The 19,562-nt window shown below is 50.5% G+C and overlaps 2 protein-coding genes across 3 annotated transcripts; both read right to left on the bottom strand.

Moving 5' to 3' along the window:
* Positions 1-5: 5 nt before the first annotated feature.
* On the bottom strand, positions 6-2,645 carry GNG13 (G protein subunit gamma 13). Of its 2 annotated transcripts, XM_059861723.1 has the most exons (3): positions 2,195-2,645; positions 1,342-1,464; positions 6-483 (listed from the first exon to the last, which is right to left on the bottom strand). In XM_059861723.1, the coding sequence occupies exons 2-3, from the start codon at positions 1,437-1,439 to the stop codon at positions 378-380; spliced, it is 204 nt and encodes a 67-aa protein (XP_059717706.1). In that variant the 5' UTR covers positions 1,440-1,464; positions 2,195-2,645; the 3' UTR covers positions 6-377. The 2 variants fall into 2 exon arrangements, with proteins under 2 accessions (XP_059717706.1, XP_059717707.1); XM_059861724.1 differs by lacking the exon at positions 2,195-2,645 and having other exon boundaries at positions 1,342-2,175.
* A 696-nt stretch (positions 2,646-3,341) lies between these two features.
* LOC132335284 (uncharacterized) lies at positions 3,342-18,138 on the bottom strand. Its single transcript, XM_059861672.1, has 20 exons — positions 17,975-18,138; positions 16,420-16,754; positions 15,926-16,055; positions 15,701-15,794; positions 14,648-14,798; positions 13,429-13,591; positions 12,630-12,755; positions 11,539-11,607; positions 10,577-10,699; positions 10,127-10,282; positions 9,493-9,546; positions 8,872-9,089; positions 7,940-8,016; positions 7,686-7,796; positions 6,920-7,006; positions 6,081-6,188; positions 5,761-5,882; positions 5,410-5,532; positions 4,398-4,440; positions 3,342-4,263 (listed from the first exon to the last, which is right to left on the bottom strand). The coding sequence occupies exons 2-20, from the start codon at positions 16,586-16,588 to the stop codon at positions 4,186-4,188; spliced, it is 2,202 nt and encodes a 733-aa protein (XP_059717655.1). The 5' UTR covers positions 16,589-16,754; positions 17,975-18,138; the 3' UTR covers positions 3,342-4,185.
* Positions 18,139-19,562: the final 1,424 nt, after the last annotated feature.

Raw genomic sequence — 19,562 nt, 5'->3', positions numbered from 1 at the left:
AGTGGTGAAGTATTGCTCTGTTTATTTCAGACAACTGGAGGTGCCAGGTTCTGCCTGGTTTGCTGCGAAACAATATCACAGCGTACAAAAGTATCTAAAGTCACTACAAATGGGGGGTTTTATAAAAGCTTCTTTACAAGTTGCCAAAATCTGCCTTTTTTGGGTGGCAGAAGTGTGAGATGAAGCTGCAGCACAGCCCTGGAGCAGCCTTTGCTGCTCCTCCCCCCGAGTTTGCCCATCCTGGGGGTTCCCCCATTTCTAAAACCCCTTCTACAGCTACGAGGGAAGAGAGGAGGTGAGGGCAGGGCTTGGCTCAGGGTCTGGGGCTGGAACTGGAGCTCGGGGATGCCAAGCCCGGCCTGAGGAGGGAGGGAGCCTCAGAGGATGATGCATTTGCCTTTCTCCACCCAGGGGTTGTTCTTCATCAGCTCCGGGTTCAGGAAGGGATCCTCGGGAATCCCGTCCTCGATCCACTTCACGAACCTGCAGAGAGGGGAGAGAGGGTGGGCACAGCCCAGGGGGACCTGGGGGGGTTTGGGGAAATCCTGAGGGGATCCTGGGGGGGAGGGAGGGTGGGCACAGCCCAGGGGGACCTGGGGGCTCAGGGGAAATCCTGGGGGGATCCTGGGGGGGGGAGAGGGTGGGCACAGCTCGGGGGGACCTGGGGGGGCTCAGGGGAAATCCTGGGGGTGTCCCCAGCTCTGTGACAAAGCAGGCAGGGAACAGAGCCATCTGTGTATTAAAAGTATTTTGAGCTCTGCAAAGCTCTGGGAAGGGGGGATCTGCACCCTGGGTGCAGATATACATGATATAGTAGAATATATATATATATATATACATACACACTTTTAAAAATACATATATAAAAGAGAATCATGGAATAGTGTGGGTTGGTAGAAACCTTAAAGCCCATCCAGGCCCACGATTTTATATATAATAAAAAAATAAATCAAATACATATACAAAGACAAGAGACTGCATGTATATATATATATATATGTGTGTGTGTGTGTGTGTGTGTGTGTGTGTATAATATATGTGTGTATATATATGTATATGTATATATATGTGTGTATATATATATTTACACATACCAAATTACATATAAAATCAGATCTATATTTTAATTTTAATCAAATTGCAGCAGAAAATAAATTCATATTACACATAGGTGTTTATGTAGGTAGGATACAAGTTCTAGCTCAGATTTATTATTTTTTTAGGCATTATGGATGGGAAGGTTTGGGAAGGTTGGGGAAGGGAAGGTTTGGGAAGGGAAGGGAAGGTTTGGGAAGGGAAGGGAAGGTTTGGGAAGGTTTGGGAAGGGAAGCACCCACTCACTCAGGTATGGTCTTGGAGGACATCTCTCTCTTGTAGGCCAGCTGGTACTTGAGGCTTTCCACCTCTTTTTTCCATTGTGGGAGATCCCACTCGTCCATCGCGCTCTCCGAGGGCTCCGTTGGGCTGGGAAGGGGGATTTTGGTGCCTTGTCCTGCCCTGACCCCTCAGCTGCACCCCAAAGGCTCCCCCAGGGTGGCGACAGGCTCTGGGGGAGGTTTCCAAGCCCGCAGAGGAGCAGCCAAGGGCTCAGGGAGCTTTTGGGGTTGTTTTGGTTGAGGCAAAGGCTGCCCGTGCTCCTGCCATGCAAAGCGCGGGGACGGAGGCAGATTTGACTGGAATTTGGGTGGGGAGCAGCAGAGAGCAGCCCGAGGCTCTTTGGGAAGGGGCTGTCCGTCCTTGTCCTGCCCGGCCACGGCTCTGAAGGGACCAGGAGGGATTTGGGGCAGCCTCAAGAGCGCTGGAAGCAGCTCAGGGGGCGGCCAGCACAGATCTGGGGAGCAAAGCCAACCCCTCTGCACCCCCCAGCAGTGACCCTGGGGAGGGCGGCCGTGATGGGGAAACTGAGGCACGGCAGCCCAGGGGGCTCAAGCAGTGCCCGCAGTGGGGCGGCCCCCGTGCCACCCCAAACCCGGTGGCACAAGGAGACATTCCCCTGTCCCCAAGCCCAGCCCAGCCGAGCCGTGAACCGCAAGGGTGCCCCGGCTCCGGGAGGACGGGCGGGGAAGGGTGAGACCCTCCCTCGGGCACAGCTCCCTCCCCGCCCCGCTCCATCGCGCTCCGGCATCGCCGGGGCTCCAGCCGGGAGCGGGATCTGCCCCGCACATCCCCGCACATCCCCGCGTCCCGCTCGCACCTGGCTTGGGGATGCCGGCAGCAGAGAATCGGGGCCGCGTCTGCAGCCCTGGCCTGGCCTCGCTCCTCCCGCAGGCTCCCCCGGCTGCCGGCGGCCCCAGAGGCTCGGGATAATCTGGGATGCGCGGCTGGGGCCGATGGAGCCCGGCTGCGTCCTCCCCCCGCCGCTCCCGGGGGATTGGGATGGAGGCAGCTCCTGCTGCCCAGTCGGGGTTCTCCCGGCTGCCCCCCGGGGATGAGGGGCGCAGGGCCCCCCGTCCTGCTCCAGAGGGCACTTTTCCATCTTCACTGAGCTCTGCTCCTCTCCCTTTGACCTCAGCCTTCCTCCAGGACCACTGGGAAGTGCAGAGCTCCAGGAAAGGATTTTTCCTCATCCATAAAAGATTGAATCGTTACCTGAAGGATCCTTGGGGCTGCTCCGAGGCATGAAAACCGAGCAGGGATCAATAATGGAGAAGGGTTTACTTACAGGAAAGAAGCATTTCCCAGATTTCCTGTGCCAAGGGGGAGAAATCCAGGCTGGAAGGGGACACAAAGCCCCTGCCCTCAATCTGTTCCTATTCCCTCTTTGGGGTTCTGGGATGGGGGGATGTGGAGGAGACTCAGCCAGGCTCAGTCCAACCCCAAGGCAAAAATTCAAACCTCAAAATAAAAACCCAAACAAAAAAACTGATAGTCAAAGGAAAATCTCAAAAAAAAAAAAAAAAAAAAATCCCTAAACCCCCAAAAATCCCTCAACTTTCTAAAAAATCCTAAATGTCCCCAAAACCCTCTCAACTAAAAACAACCCTACCCCTCAAAACCCTCTCAACATCCTAAAAATAACCCCAACCTCCCCAACTCCCTCAACTTCCTAAAAAAACTATAAACCCTCACCAAAACCCTCAGATTCCTAAAAAAAAAAAAAAAAAAAAAAAAAAAAATCCAAAAACCCAATCCCCCAAGAAAATAAACCCAAAGCAAAAAACCCAAAGAGACAAAAAAAACCTCCAACCCCCCCCCTCAAAAAACCAGGACCAAAACACCCAATAAAAAACCCCAAAATAAAAAACCCCAAAAATAAAACCCCGAGCCCAAAACAAAATCCAACCCCAAAAATCCCACCCCAAACCAAGTAAACAGCCAAAAAAACACCCAAAATGTCAATGTAACAATGGAACTTGGACAGTTTTAATGAACAAGGTGACAAATTTCCATCCAGGTGTGTTTTGGGTGGGAACTTTGGGATACCAAGAGCTGCAGAAGGCCCCAAACCCCCCTGGAAATGTGCAAAGTGCCCCTGGGCACACGCTGGGGTTTATTTTCCTGCCTGCCCAAGCAGTGCCCAGAGGGATCCCAAAGGGGCAGAGCCCAGCCCAGGCTCCAGAGCTCTTCCACCTGCCCAGGGGAACTCCAAATTCCCCCCAGGATTAGGATTTAGGAAACACCACCTGCACCAAGCTAAACCTTCTTTTCAGCAGAAAATAAAAGCCCAGCCTGAGAGCTGGATTATTTCCAAATCAAATCAGCTCTCCACTGCCCCACACTGGGGTTGTTTGAAGGAAATAAAGCTCAGTTTTATCTTCCAGCCTCCTGGTTTAGAATGGAACCCGAAATCAGAGCTGTGCAAACCCCAAACTGCTGCAGAGGGAGCTCTCTCAGCTCCCTGGTTTCCTGCTTTAAGCTCTTCCCTCTCAGCAGGTGCCTCCTGCAAGGTTTGTGTCCCAACAGGAGGAAAAATTCTTTGCTGCTTCCTGCTCCATCCGTGTTTCCCTGCTTTTGTCAGCTTCTGAAAACAACTCCAACCTGCTGCCTCTTCCAACCACTCCTGAATATGTGGAACTGCAAGAAACTCCCAAAATGTGGCTCTGGTCCCACTCCAGAGCCAGGGAAGTCAGTTTTTAGCTGACCCTTCCTGGAGGTGACAACCAAAGCAAACCCAAGGAACTCTCCAGGAAGAGACTGGTTAGATGAAAAACCAACTGGAAAATATTCCTGAGGATTTGGTCCCAATTAGAGCTTCTCAAAAGCACTGATGAACTTGGAAACTTCCTGGTGAACTGTGGTGCCAAAGGGGAGCTGCCCCAACCCCTGGGAAGAGACAAAACACAGTTAACCCCCTTCAGGAATGCTTTTTTAATACAAAAACCATTTCAGTATTTAATTGGGAAGGGGTATCAGGGATCTGCTTTGCTGCCAAATCCTACCAACACTGGGATACTCACAGACTCCTGGAAAAAGGTGCAGAGCTGCCTGGCCCAGGGACACCTGAAACAGAGAGAAATTCCCACTCACTCCCTCCCAGCTGGCCACAGGGGCAGCCACCCCTGGCCCTGCACGACTCAAAAATCCAACAGCACACAGCTCCAAGCCAAGGGGACTCCAGATGTACAGGAGAATGACTGGGGAGAACCCCAGGATTTACTGCAGGTGGCTCTGGGGTAGTTCCCAGGGGGACAATGCCAGAATTTCAGGGGACCTTGGGGCAGTCCCAGAGGGACAGTGCCAGGATTTACTGCAGGTGGCCCTGGGGTAGTTCCCAGGGGGACAATGCCAGGATTTATTGCAGGTGGCTCTCGGGCAGTCCCAGAGGGACAATGCCAGGATTGATTTCAGGGGGCCCTGGGGCAGTCCCAGAGGGACAATGCCAGGACTGATTTCAGGTGGCTCTGGGGCAGTCCCAGAGGGACAATGCCAGGACTGATTTCAGGTGGCTCTGGGGCAGTCCCAGAGGGACAATGCCAGGATTGATTTCAGGGGGCCCTGGGGCAGTCCCAGAGGGACAATCCCAGGATTTCAGGGGGCCCTGGGGCAGTCCCAGAGGGACAATCCCAGGACTGATTTTGGGTGGCTCTGGGGCAGTCCCAGGGGGACAATGCCAGGATTTCAGGGGGCTCTAGGGCAGTCCCAGGGGGACAACCCCAGGATTTCAGGGGGCCCTGGGGCAGTCCCAGAGGGACAATGCCAGGACTGATTTCGGGGGGCTCTGGGGCAGTCCCAGGGGGACAATGTCAGGATTTCAGGGGGCCCTGGGGCAGTCCCAGTGGGACAATGTCAGGATTTATTTCAGGTGGCTCTGGGGCAGTCCCAGAGGGACAATCCCAGGACTGATTTCAGGGGGCCCTGGGGCAGTCCCAGAGGGACAATGCCAGGATTTCAGGGGGCCCTGGGGCAGTCCCAGAGGGACAATCCCAGGACTGATTTCGGGGGGCCCTGGGGCAGTCCCCAGTCACTCACAGGTGCAGGTTCTCGATGACCACGTTGAGGCTGAAGAGCCCCACAGATTGCATCCTCTTGTGTCTGCAGGTCAGGAACAGGCACAGGAACTCCCCCACGTACTGGGGGCCGAGGTTCTGCCACCTGCACAACAAAACCACCAGGGCTGAGGCACTGGAGCTCACTCTGGCACCTGGCAGAAGGAGCCAGCTCCCACAGAGCCCAGGCAGGAGATGCTCCCAGCACTGCTGGAAGCCAAGGGGCTCTCCCAGGGATAAGGAACTTCATTCCAGCTGTGCATGCCCCAGGTTTGCAGCCCCATTGTCCCTCTGCTGCATTCCCAGGGCAGCCAGGGAGCAGGGCTGCACTCACACTGTCAGCATGGTGCCCTCCTCCCGACTCAGGTCCCTCAGGAGCAGGTTGGCAGTGCCACACAGGATGTGCTCCACACAGCAAAGCTGGTCCAGCAACAGCCTCAGGGCCCAGAAGTTTTTCTAAGAAGAGACAAAATATGATTTAACCTCAGTGCCAGTCATTCCTTAAAATAAATTAAAAAAAAAAAAGAATAAAGATCAAAGCAAAGTCAAATTAAACGTGGCTAAATCTTCCAGGATGGTGTTTTCATCATCACAGAGATTTTAAACATTATTTGCTTTCATCTCTGAGAAGAGGAATCAGTTTGTAGGACTCACCCCAAAAGCCAGGACTATCTCTAAGAAGGAAGTCAAGTGGGGAAGGTCACAACAAAGCATCTGCTGCACTGCTTGCACTGCCAGGATGAGAGAAGCCTCGTGGTGCAGCTGCACAGGAGACACAACCAGGAAAGAAATGGATTTCACAGCTGCTTTCCCTTGGTTTATCCACTCAAACCAGCACTGAGTTACTCCAGGTCAGCCAGAGAGCTTGGAGGGCACACAACAAATCCACAAGAACCTTATCAAGAGTTAAACACAGGGGAATGGAACAGGGATTTTATTTCTGGGGCTCTCAAAGTGCTCACATAAAAGTGAAATCTCACACAGGAGCAGAAATAGGGAATTAAAGGGGAAAAAAATCCAGCTCAGGAGTCACATCTTTGGAGAACAAACTGAAACTTCCTCCAAAAAAGTAAAAAAAAGAGTAAGGCAGCTCCTTAGATGACTGCACTGAATATGGAATACTTTTCCTGCTACCTTCAAACAAGTTCCATACACCTGAAACCCTTAATTTAAAATAAATTCAGGACTTCTGGGCAATTCTGAGTTTTGAGAAGCCCCAGTGTCCTGTCTGAGCCAAACCCTGGGAGAAGTTAGGACACAATCAATTATTCCCAGCCCTTCTTTATAAACCCATCAATTTGGACAGGGATAAAGAGAAGGGCAGAGCAGAAGAGACCCTCAGTTCTCTCCCTTCATATCTGCTCCAGAGTTCAGACTAATCTTAAGGTGATCACCCCAAAAAAAAAAATCTTCCAGGCTTCTCTTGAAAGCTTTTCTTAATAACCCAACATTTCTCACTGCTGGGGATAAATTCCTTTGTTGTCATCACTCACCTGACCAGAGAAAATAGCAGATGGTAAAGAGACATTAACTCCAGACTTGAGATCCTCCAGGAAGTTGCCACTGGCTGCCAGCACATTCTGCAAGGGGACAGTGAGGGACAAGGATGGCAGATCCTCCCCAGACAAGCCCCAAACCATGCCAGAAGTGGGGGTTTCATGTGCTTTCCAGTGACTTCTCCAGCATTTCTGCAGAGGGTGGTGCCTGTTCCACATCACACTCGTGGGGAACTGAGGCTCTGCAGCACCAACCACCCCCATCCAAAACTCCTCATTTTTATAGGGCTGAGATGGAAAAATCCCCTCATCCCACCCCTGCCATGGCAGGGACACCTCCCACCATCCCAGGCTGCTCCAAGCCCTGCCCAGCCTGGCCCTGGGCACTGCCAGGGATCCAGGGGCAGCCCCAGCTGCTCTGGGCACTGCCCACCCTCCCAGCCAGGAATTCCTTCCCCATCTTCCATCTGGCTCTGCCCCCTGGCAGTGGGAGCCATTCCCTGTCCAGGCCCTTTCTGATCTGACCCACCCCACCATGAACAGACCCAGAACCGGGGCCAGGCCTGAACTGGGAGCAGAATGAACCCACTGCCAGCTGCCTTTAACATTCCTGACCCCCACATCTGCAGAGCCACCCTGGCACCAGATGAGGCACTGGAAGTTCACTCTGGCATCTGGGAGAAGGAGCCAATTCCCACATCCAGTGGAATCTTGTCCAAACCCCAGCCAGGAGATTCTCCCAGCTCCCAGCACTGTTTGGTACCTCTTGGAAGCTGAGGGGGGGCTCTCCCAGGGGTAAGGGGAGCAGGTGCCCCCTCTTTTCCAACAAATTGCTGCTCCCCAAAATCATGATGAAGGAACTCCAACATTTGGCCTAAAAACCAACAGAACATTTGTGTTACAAAGTGAAATCTGGGCAGAGGGGTGAATTATTCAGAGGAAAAAGGGGTCAGAGTAAGTCCTTGCACTCTCAGGGAGTGGGAACAGGAGAGAAGAGGCAATTTTGGCCTGACTCACGTTCCTGTAGAGTGCCTCGCTGCTGTAGAGCAGTTTGAGTGCCTGCTTAATTAGCACAGTGTTCCTCAGGGGAGAGCCTGCAGGGATGGAAATGAAAATGATCAAACCCAGACCCCAAACAGCCCAAGTCACTCCCCAGCAGGAACTCAACCAGGATATTGACTCGGTTCCAGGTTTGTTTCTGCAGAGCCAGCAGGTGTTTACAGCTGTTCCACACAGGTCTGTTGGTGGAGCAGATAAAACATCAGCTACAAAACAGCTCTGGAAAGCTGCAAAGCCTGGACACCACCCAGGCTGAGCCAGGTGATCCCAGAGGAAGTGTTTGCTGTGGACATCACACCACACTGAGGGATCTCACACTTCCAAGAATTCTGTCAGTAGGGAACAACTCCCAAATGAATCTTTCATGGCAGAAGACACCCTGAGAAGTGACAAAGCCCAGGACAGATGATGGCAATTATCAGAGGCTGAGCTCATGATTCTGATGATGAAACATCTCCCATCAGGAGGTTTTCTCCTCAAGGTCATGGCTGAGACACAAAGCCAAGTCCCCCACTGCCACTGGCAGTGCTGGGAGGGAAGGGATTTTCTCTGAATAGTTTCTCTTGCTTTGCTTTCAGCAGAAAGTGAGCTGACAAAATGAGTGTTTTAAGGGAAGTGAATAAATCCATACTCCAGTAGAAAGTCATCCTGCTGTTTTCATGGTTTGGACTGGAAAGAACCTCAAAGCCCATCCAGTTCCAACCCAACACCTCCCACTGTCCCTGGGTGCTCCAAGCCCTGTCCAGCCTGGCCTGGGACACTGCCAGGGATGCAGGGGCCTCCCCACCCTCACCCAACTCCCAGCTGGGCTCAGGTGCCACTCCTCTGACTGCCAGGGAAGAGCTGGAATAAATTCTCAGTGAAGGAGGGAAGGAAGAAGTGACACTTGCCAGCTGTAACCCAGGGCCCTGTCTCCAGCATGTCATTGCCAGAGGGAACACAGCCTGTCCTGAAGATCTTGAGGTAGACCTTGAACTGGCAGGGGGTGATCCTGCAGGCAGAGCAGCAGGCCAGGCTGTTCACAGGGAACAGCAGGGAGTGGGCAGCATCCAGGAAATTCCCAGTTTTGCACAGGTAGAACGGGATCAGATCCCGAAGGTCTCGGAGCCTGGGAAGAGGAAATGAAGGTTTGGGGTCCATTAGGATTTGGGGGTTTTGTAGGATTTGTGGAGAGATCTGGTTGGGCTTGGCCATTACAGAGGGGAGGAGAGAGAGGGGGAAGAAGAGAGGAAAAGAGAGGGGAAAGGAATGGGAGGAAAAGAGAGGGGAAAGGAAATAGGAAAAAGAAGGGAAAAGGGGGGGAAGAAGAGAGAGAAAAGAAAAGGAGGGAAAAATAAAGGGAAAAGAAAAAGGGGGAAAAACAGGGGAAAAGAACAGTCAGGAAAAGAGAGGGGAAAAGGAAAGGGAGGGAAAGAGAAGGGAACAGGGGGAAAGATGGGGAAAGGAAAAGGGGAAAAGAGAGGGAAAAGCAGAACAGAGAGGGGAAAAGGAAAAGGGGAGAAGCCATTTACCTTTGGTTCTCATTGCATTTCACAGCTCTCAGGTATCTAACAACTTCCTTATACCTGGGGAGAAAAACAGAAGGTGAGAAGGAAGTGCAGAACTGTGCACAGGGCAAACATTTCCTACAATGAAAGAAGCAAACCAGGAGAGCTTCTCACAGAGGAGACACTGCACAGCAGGACAGAAACACAGCTGGAAAGAAATTCCTAGAGGTTATTCCCAGATTATCTCAGCTCTGGCAAAATAAAACCAGAGGTTGCCTCGCAGCTGGATTCTTTAAGTGGACTGGATTCTTTGGAATATTGGATTTTCTGGAGCACAGCCCTCTGAAGACCCAGAACAGATTCTTCTGGCTGCCTTCCACTTGCCAGCCTTTGAGAAGAGGAAAATCAACATGTAAAACCTGCAGGGTTTTTGGAGACACAGAAATGAGCCACCCCCAGCAGTCTTTTTTTGGTCCTGAGGCATTCAAAGGGCTCTGAGAAACATTAAAAAGCTCCTAGCCTTGCAGAGAAGAAAAAAAAAAAAAGTAAAAAAAAAAGATTTTGTTTTGTGTTTCCCCATTAAACCAAAGTGCAGAGGTTTGGAGCAGTCAAAAATAAGAACTGAGTTCACAAAGTGAAAAAGCCAAACCAATCTCACTTCTTTTTCTGAAGCAGTTTCTCCACTCGAGCCTCCACAACAGGGAGTGCCTCCCACAGGTACATTTTCCTTCCTTTCTGTCTCCTCTGCCCAGTGATGTTCTGGCCTTTTAAAACTGTGGTCAGTAACACGTGGTCCCAGGGCAAAACATTCAAGCTGCAAGGACAAAAATAAAGTAATTTTTATCTGTGTTTTGTTGTACATCACTAATTAGCTCCTTTAAGGATTGTGAAGTTTGATTAATAAAACATTCTGGGGTTCAGAGCTCAGTTCTGGGGGAAAGGAATAAAACTTTAGGGAGAACAGCTCAGTCATGGCATCCAACAACAAACAGGGAAGGCAGCAAATCCTGAAATATTCCTCTAAAATGCTCCCACTTTTATTATCAGGGAAAGAACTTTCCACAGGCAACTGGATCCAAGTTGAACACTCAGAGGCCCCAGAACTCACCTGTTTGAGAAGGCATAGCAGTGGCAGGGAAGGGAGATGGACTGGAAAAACTCAACAAACTTTTCATACAGAATTTTTGGGAAGTCACACACCACCAGCATCCTCTGAAGTCGGGTCACAATCCTGGGATTTGAAAAGAAAAACAATTCAAAAAGGGTATTTTAAAATGAGGTGAGTTACTAACAACTTGTCTTTCTTAATCATATGGGAAACTGCACAAGTTTGGGGTTTTTTGTCTGGATCTGTATGTGAATTTCTGCTTTAAGTTTTGTAGTGAATAATGAAATGATTATTGGGCTGTTATTATTTTTAAAACCAAGGTTCTGTGGGGTTTAAGCTTTAAGCAAAGATGTCCAAGGGATGTGCACATCAAACACTTCAAACTGTGCTGGGCCTGAGCTCCTGCAGCCTCCCTGCTACTGCAACCATGTCTGTATTAACTGATAAGTGGAGATAAAAAAGAAGAGTTTACTCTAAAGTTCTGGCAGGGAGGTAAGGACAAACTCTTCCCTTTTTTGTTCCAAGTCAAAAATTTAAAAAAATCAAGAACAGCAATTTAAAATGAGAACTGCTGAAGGATTTGGGTTGTACCTGTCATTAGTTCCAGAGAAGGTGAGAGTACAGAACTGGGTTGGAAAGAATTGAATTCTTCACTCATCACCCTTCTGTGGCAGGTGAATTTGGGGGGAAAGGTGGAGGGTAGAGCTAAAATGGGAAGTGAATTAAGCCAAGGCAGCTGGGTGCCCTCATTCTCCAGCCTCTGGGGGAGCTTTTCCATGCTCCATCCCAGGGGACTCCTGCCAGGCTGCTGCTGTGACCTCTCCCAGCCACTATTCACTCCTTGGTGTAACAACCACAAGCTGCTCTGGCCTCCCACGTGCCTCTGAAGAGAGGATTTGTCACCTGAAACACATTTTAAAGCCAAGCAGAAAGTCTGCAGCCAGCAAGGAAACCAACCTTACCTCTGGAACAGAAATGGGACAGCAATCCTCAGGGAAGCAGTGTGGCCAAGGCTCTGACAGCTCCTAAGCCTGGAAAAAACCAACACTAATTAATGCCTGGCTCCCCTTCCTGCCTTTTCCCCTTCTCTGTGCTCAACTGATGAGGAAAACACTTTTGAAGGAAAAATCTTGGAAGCTGGCATGCTGAAAAAAATTCCTGCAAAGACTGGAACAGGTGCTGAAGTGCAAAACAGTGAAAAATTCCCAGGTAACAAATGCAGCCTGCTCCTTGCAAATCTGGATCTCTCCTCAGCAGGAACTGCAGGGGAGCTGCTCTTTCAAACCAACCCAGACACAGTTGCCTTCTTTTTTACCAAAACCCCCGAATTTAAACCCCAAAATGTTCAGGTTTCACGAAGCAAAGCTCCTTGTGCTGTTGGAAAGTGTTTTGCTGAGTTGCTAAGTGTCTCTTCGAAGTTCTAAGTTAGGTTAAATGCTGCTCGAGGGTTATTCCCCTAAAATCGTTAAGTTTTAAGCTAAGCTGAACTTAGGGGTAAGTGCTGTTTCTTTGTTGAATTGTTAAGCTTAAGGTATAACTTGAAGTACTCTTAAGTGGGAGTGCTGTTAAGCTTTTAAGGCCGAGTTCCTTTTTATGTTTGCTGCTCCCTTTGTCCCTCACTGCCCTCGGTGGTTCTCGGTTCGTTTCCTTTCCTCAATGCCTGGATTATGTTCGGTTTTGTTGCTGCTTGTTTTCCTTTGTTGTGCCTAAGCTCTCCTGTAAGCACTGGAGCAAATCTTGCCAACCAACTTTGTTGTTTAATATTAAATCTGCCTTTCCCTTGGCAGGGATTTTTGACAGAGATCTCAAACTCTCATTCCTGCTGAACTTTTCCCTCTCACCTCCAAGCTCTTGTTTTCCCCCCAGTCCCTCCTGCCCCAAATCCCACTTCTCCCTCAGTGTGTTCACCTTCCTCCTGCTGTGCTGCAGCCCGGGCTGGGATTTTTACACTTTCCTCACCCCTAATAAACAAACCCCCAGCATTCTCTCACTAATTCCTCTCCCCTGGAGGAAAGGAGGAAGATCCCCCACTCTCCGTGGGCCAGGTACTTACAGAGCAGGGTCTTTGTGCAGGGCAATCTGCTTAGCTGCTCCCAGCAGCATGACAGCAGCAGCTTTGGGGCTTTCTTGTTCTGCCTGATTTAAAAATCTTGTTACCAGCTCGAAAACATCAGAATACCTGAGAAAGTCAAGCGGCCTGTAAGATCAAGGGTCTGCAACAACGGATTTCTCAAACAAGTGGTAATTGTGGCCATCCCACAGCTTGAGAGCAATCAAGAGCCCAGCCTTGCCTTCAGAGATCTCCAGCACACTGAGGAGGTGCTGGCACAACCAATACTTTGGGTATTTTGAAGAATATACCAGTGAAAAGGTGAAACTCATTCTAAGAAAGAAATTAGTAAAAAAAACCCAGAAGGGTTTGGATTGGAAGGAACCTTAAATTCCAACACCTTCCACTGGCCCAGGCTGCTCCAAACCCTGTCTAGGCTGGCCTTGGGCACTGCCAGGGATCCAGGGGCAGCCACAGCTCCTCTGGGCACCTGTGCCAGGGCCTGCCCACCCTGCCAGGGAAGGATTCCTTCCCAATATCCCACCTAAAGCCACCCCAAAGCCCAGGCCTCAGTCCCACTTTCCCAGGCTATAATAATCAGAGATCCTCAGGTGTCCTGCACAGCACAGGAGATTTAGACACATTTAAGAGGGACTTTAAACTACAGCCAAATGCAATTTATCTTTCTCACCATGTAAGTTCTCTCCACTCTATTTTTGCTGTCTCAGGTGCCACAATTCTGATTACAACTCATTAAACAAACCAAAGCTGCCCTGACAAGCCCAAACCTGTTGTCACTTACTTGTACACCACCTCCACATTCCGTGGTCTGCAGACACTGCACTGCCCCGGGGGCAACTTTGGCTGGCAGCAGCATTCATGTCCTGGGGGACAGATCTTTTCTCCTATCAGGTATTTGTTATAGGCTACAGAAAGATCCCTGATGAATTTTTCTAGGAGATCTCCTAAGAGACAGGACAAAAAAAAAAAAAATTGCACAAAGAATTTTGCATGTTTTTTTCAAAATCAAAAGAGAAAGTTCTACATGTGAGATTATTTAAGAAATTGTTTGCATCCAGTTTTATTTGTCAGGAAAGCTTTGTTGCTGAAAGAGGGGAAATTTAGGAGGGATATTGGGAAAGAGTTGTTCCCTGGGAGGGTGGGGAGGCCTTGGAGCACCCTGGGATAGTGGGAAGTGCCCCTGCCCAAGGAAAGGGGTTGGAAGGAGATTATCTTCCAGCTCCATTCCACCCCAAACCATTCTATGATTCTTCCAGATGGAGAAAAGCAGGAATCTGCACCTGCAAACCCATCCCTGGCCCAAGCATGGAAAAAGAAAGCAGCCACAGCAATTTACTCCATAAAACTCCCCAAGCTTTGGAGTGGAGCAGCCAAGCTGTCCCCAAGGGCAGGGCTGAGCAGCCCCAGGTCCAGGGGACAGAGCAGGGCCTGAGCAGCCCCAGGTCCAGGGGACAGAGCACCCAGGGCAGGGCCTGAGCAGCCCCAGGTCCAGGGGACAGAGCAGCCAGGACAGGGCCTGAGCAGCCCCAGGTCCCCAGGGACAGAGCAGCCAGAGCAGGGCCTGAGCAGCCCCAGGTCCAGGGGACAGAGCACCCAGAGCAGGACCTGAGCAGCCCCAGGTCCAGGGGACAGAGCAGCCAGGACAGGGCCTGAGCAGCCCCAGGTCCCCAGGGACAGAGCAGCCAGGGCAGGGCCTGAGCAGCCCCAGGTCCCTGGGGACAGAGCAGCCAGGGCAGGGCCTGAGCAGCCCCAGGTCCCTGGGGACAGAGCAGCCAGGGCAGGGCCTGAGCAGCCCCAGGTCCCTGGGGACAGAGCAGCCAGGGCAGGGCCTGAGCAGCCCCAGGTCACTGGGGACAGAGCAGCCAGGACAGGGCCTGAGCAGCCCCAGGTCCATGGGGACAGAGCAGCCAGGGCAGGGCCTGAGCAGCCCCAGGTCCATGGGGACAGAGCAGCCAGGGCAGGGCCTGAGCAGCCCCAGGTCCAGGGGACAGAGCACCCACCCCCACGCCGCAGCTCTGTGTCCAGCTCCAGCAGCTCCAGGTTGAAGGTGGCCAGGACTCCAGCCTGGGCAAAGTTCCTCTGTGCCTTCCAGAAGTTGCTCTTGTTGTGGGCATTGCAGTGGCATAAGGAGGGGACTGTCCAGAGCTGGCACTGTGTCAGAAAATACAAGAAAAGGGAGAAGTTGCTGGGTTTTTGTGTCTTCCCCTCATCACTGAGTGAGGGGCTCCAATTCCTTTTATCCTTCTTGCACTTGAGTAAATATTTTGACAGGCAACAATTTGATATCACGGCAACCATTTCAAAGAAGCCCCTCACTGATTAGCTGTCATTGCTGAGCCCTTCCCAGAGAGCCTCAGGGCTGGCACCCTCCCACTGGAAACTGGGAACAGAGCCCTGTCTTTGCCTGTTCACCCCAACTTTGCCCACAGCTCAAAGTCTCCCGAAATTCAAAAAGGTCCAAGCAAATAAACCACCCCCACACAATTCCCTCCACTCCTAACTCCAGTGGGGGCAGTCCAGAAAGCTGACATTTCTCTAATTCATTAAAAAATGTCTGATTTAGTAATCTGATTTTATGAAATGCACTGTGTGCCCAAAGCAAACAGGACATCTAAATAAATGTATGTTTACTCCAACAACTGCCTGCACTAGAAATAAACCCCACAGAACCACACTTTTAGTAGTTATGAGGAACTGTTAATCAAATTTCCTGTATTGTTCTCTCAGAGCCCTTAACTCTTTCCTGGGAGGGTAGAATTACTGCCTCCTAATCTATGCTATTTCTTTGCCAGCTTTGATACAGGTACCTGGTCATTGTGCACTGCTTTGTTCTATCCTGTGTAACAAAGAACTGTTAAAAGCCCTTTCTCTGCTCCAACCTCTCTATTCAATAAATAACTCATCTGATATTAGACCAGACCTTAAGAACTCGTGAGCCACAGTGGTTTAGGCACAGTCACCTGAGCAGAGCTGCTGCCAAAAATCTGAGCCTGAGGCAGGGCTTGGCTAAAGCTCTCTTTGATCCAGTTTTGTCTCCTGTGCCCTGCCCTTACCTCAGCAGCCAGTTTGTCACAGATGTAGCAGTAGCACTGGTCACAAATATCTGCATTTTTCCCAAGGGGGAAGCAAGTGTCACTCTCTCTCCTCCTGCAAGGTTGAAAACCAGAAGGTTGTTAGGAAAAGCACATCCTTCCCCAGCTCTGCTGCTGCCTGCAGCTGTTCCAAAGGGAAAGGTGGGAAATGGGAGCCCAGAGGGGATTGCCCAGCCCTGGCCATACTCAAAGGGCTGCGTGGTGCAGTCGTGCCTGGCGTGAGGCATCACATTGGCTTGTTTGCAGTAGGTGACCACTAAATCCCCCTCCTCATCCACCAGCTCTTCGGATTTCTTCTCTTCCAGGGGAGACTTCTCTGCAGGAAAGAGAGCACGAGGTGTAAATCAGTGTTAGTAATTACTGAGATTTTCTTTTGAGCACTTTGCAGCACATTTTTCTGGGATCTGACAGAACTTCCATGAGCTATCAAACCAAATCAAAAAGGACCCAGCTGACATTGAAAAGGCCCAGTCTGAGCTCAGTTTGAAGTACTTTAAAACTACACAGCAGCATCCTTTGAAGTACTGCCACCAAAGATATCCCTACAAATTAGGGATTTCCTCCTGGTTTTATTCACTTGTGCAGCACAAGGATGGATTTCAAGCATAACACAGAATTAATTCAGTTTATTCCCCAAATCTTACAGGGAACTCCAGCAGCAGGAAGGGAACAGCTCTTACCTTGTGGCTCTACAAAGAGGACAGAACTGCCTTGGGTGTCCTCCCCTTCATCATCATCATCACTGATCAGGATTACGTTGTCCTCCTCCTCCTTTTCTGATGGCCACACGGCCACCAACTTCCAAATTGGAACCACCTGGCAGCCACCAGGGTAACACTGGCTGTCCATTTGCACTTTTAAGGTGTTTTCTTGAACAAGGGAAGAAAAAGACTCCTCTGAGACCCAAATTCTTCTTCTCTGCTGGGTAAATGACACTAGAGACAGAGATGTTTCATCCTCAGTGCACTCAGCACCTCAAAACTCACTGGAGCTTCCATCCAGAGCTCAAGGAACCCTGAAAACAGGGAGAAGAAAAAAGAAGAAAAAACTTTAAGATATGAGATGAGCTGTTCTTCTGGTGGATTTGGTGGGAATGGCTGTGGAATGAGCTCCCACTGATAGGGAAGGGTTAGAACGAATTTTGGGACAAATCCTTTCCTGGGAGGGTGGGGAGACCCTGGCAAAGGTGCTCCTGGATCCCTGGGAGTGTCCAAAGCCAGGCTGGATGTGCCTTGGAGCAGCCTGGTAGAGTGGAAGGTGTCCCTGCCCATGGTAAGTGGTGGGACTGGATTGCTGGAAACGATGCAACATTAAATTTGGGACCAGTGAACGGGAATTGCTTTGGGTTTTGCGTGTATAAATATGCAAGCTGTCCAGTAAAGAGCTGTCTGTACATGGAGTATTTTCCGTGGCACGTCCTGGCCAGAATAAAATAAAGCCTCACTCTCTATCACTATGTAGTGCTGGGCTTTTTTTTTTAATCTTTATCCTTCCCAAATTTTGCTGTTAAAGTTCCTCCCATCCCAAACCATTCCAGAATTCCACAACAACTCCTGTTAACAGCAACAGCTGTCCCTTAACCCAGCCACACCACAAACACCCAGAACAACAACAAAAACCTTACTCTCTCCCTTTCCCAAACTCCAACAGTCCCATTCCCAAACTCCAACATCTCCCACCTCACCCCATTCCCAAACTCCAACATCCCTCACCTCACCACATTCCCAAACTCCAACATCCCCCACCTCACCCATTCCCAAACTCCAACATCCCCCACCTCACCCATTCCCAAACTCCAACATCCCCCACCTCACCCATTCCCAAACTCCAACATCCCCCACCTCACCCCACTCCCAAACTCCAACATCCCCCACCTCACCCCATTCCCAAACTCCAACAATCCCCCACCTCACCCCATTCCCAAACTCCAACATCCCCCACCTCATCCCTCCCCACAACAAGCGACGGTGTTAAAGCACCCGGGAGGGAAAATCTCAGCACTGATTCCCAAGTAATTTTTCACTAACAAAAATCAGCTAAAAAAAGCCTAGGAAGGATTTTAACCGAAGCAGAACTTGCCCATGGCAGGGTTTTGAAACTGGATGGTCTTTAAAATCCCTTCCTTTAATTTCCCACTCCCTTCCCCGCCCTCCGACACCCCCAACGCCTCACACGCCGCCCCCCCCCCCCCCAGCCCCAAACCTCCTCCTCCCAACGCACCCCCTCCCGACCAACCTCCCCCAGAGCAGCTCCGGAGCTCGCTCAGCCCTTCCAGCCGCGCCGTTCTGCCCGGGATTCCCGTGTTTTCCCGGCGTTTTCCCCGGATTCCCGGCGTTCGCTTTCCCGCTCGCCCGGACCCCGCTCCCGCCGCCCGCCACTCTTTGAAGGCCCGAGCGCTTCCGGGCCAAGCCCCGCGCGCCCTTCCGCCCTCACCGCGCCGCCTGAGGGCTGCGGGCACCGCCATGTTGGGTGAGGGCACGGCCTGCGGGCTGCCACGCGTTAAATAAAGCTCTTTTTTCAGTAAAAACGTTAAATCAACGCTGTATTCTCCGCGAAATCGGCATCGGCGCAGCGCCCTGCGGGGGGTGTCGCCTGTGTCACCGTGTCCGTCGTGGTGGCCCCTGCACACCCCGCCAAGCTGGGCGGGAAATGCCGCTGGGACAAGGCAGTGTCCAGAGACACGGGAATCCTGCAAAAATCAACTTTATTCGGATAACGGAGAGAGAACACTGCGCCATACCTCTGCGGGGTCTCTCTGGAGTTTTTGGAAGGCACAGCCTCCGTTTATCCTCATTTCCTGACCACGTTTCCCTCCTCTTTTCCCCCTTGGCCAAGGCAGTAGGGAGGTACAGTCCCAATACCACATATTCCCCATTTAACATTAATTCCCCCATCACCCGTTATATGACCATCAATACTGGATTTAAACTGACTCTGGATGAAGTTCATACTCACAGATCTATTAAGCCTGCACGTTTTTCCCTGAAGTTCAAACAGTTTGAGGTTCTTAAATCCCCACATGCCTTCCTCCAGAACTTCATTGGTTCTTTCAAATTCAGTCGTTACTAAAAACATTAACACCCATTTCTCCAGTAATTACTTTGACCCCCACACCCTTTGCACCAGTGACTAATTCATTTTTTCACATTTAGTTGCCACATTTAGACCAATTGCTCATGTAATTACAGAGACCACTCACACACCCATTCTGCCAGGACCTGACCGGTTCTTAGAGATAATTAGTTACATTTTTCTTTAGTGAAGACCACAACACCGCACTCTGCACTGGGCTTGGCCCCACCTCGAATACTTTAAGCAGTTTTGGTTAGCAAAATATAAAATATTAAGCTGTGGAAAAGCATCCAAAGGAGTGAGACAAAGGCGGCACCTTGAGGTGAAGCCATGGGAGGAACAGCTGAGGGAATTTGGTCTGTTCAGGGGATTGGGATGAGATGGTCCTGAAGGTGCCTCCAGAATTCCAGAATTCCATGATAATCACAATAATTCCATGATAATCAAAATAATTCATAATTATGGTTATCATTCCATGATCATCACAATAATTCATGAGGCAGTCTTGAAGGTGCCTCCAAATGCAAATCATCCCAGAATTCCAGGATAATCACAATAATTCCACAATAATCACAATAATTCATAATTGTGACTGTCATTCCATAATAATCACATTCATGAGATGGTCTTGAAGGTGCCTCTAACCCAAACCATGCCAGAATTTCATGATAATCACAATAATTCCATGATAATCACAATAGTTCATGAGATGGTTTTGAAGGTGCCTCCCAACCCAACCCATTCCAGAATT

This window comes from Haemorhous mexicanus, chromosome 17, assembly GCF_027477595.1.
Source record: "Haemorhous mexicanus isolate bHaeMex1 chromosome 17, bHaeMex1.pri, whole genome shotgun sequence".
Classification (NCBI taxonomy): Eukaryota; Metazoa; Chordata; class Aves; order Passeriformes; family Fringillidae; genus Haemorhous; species Haemorhous mexicanus.
This window is presented reverse-complemented; position numbering and strand designations above follow the sequence as displayed.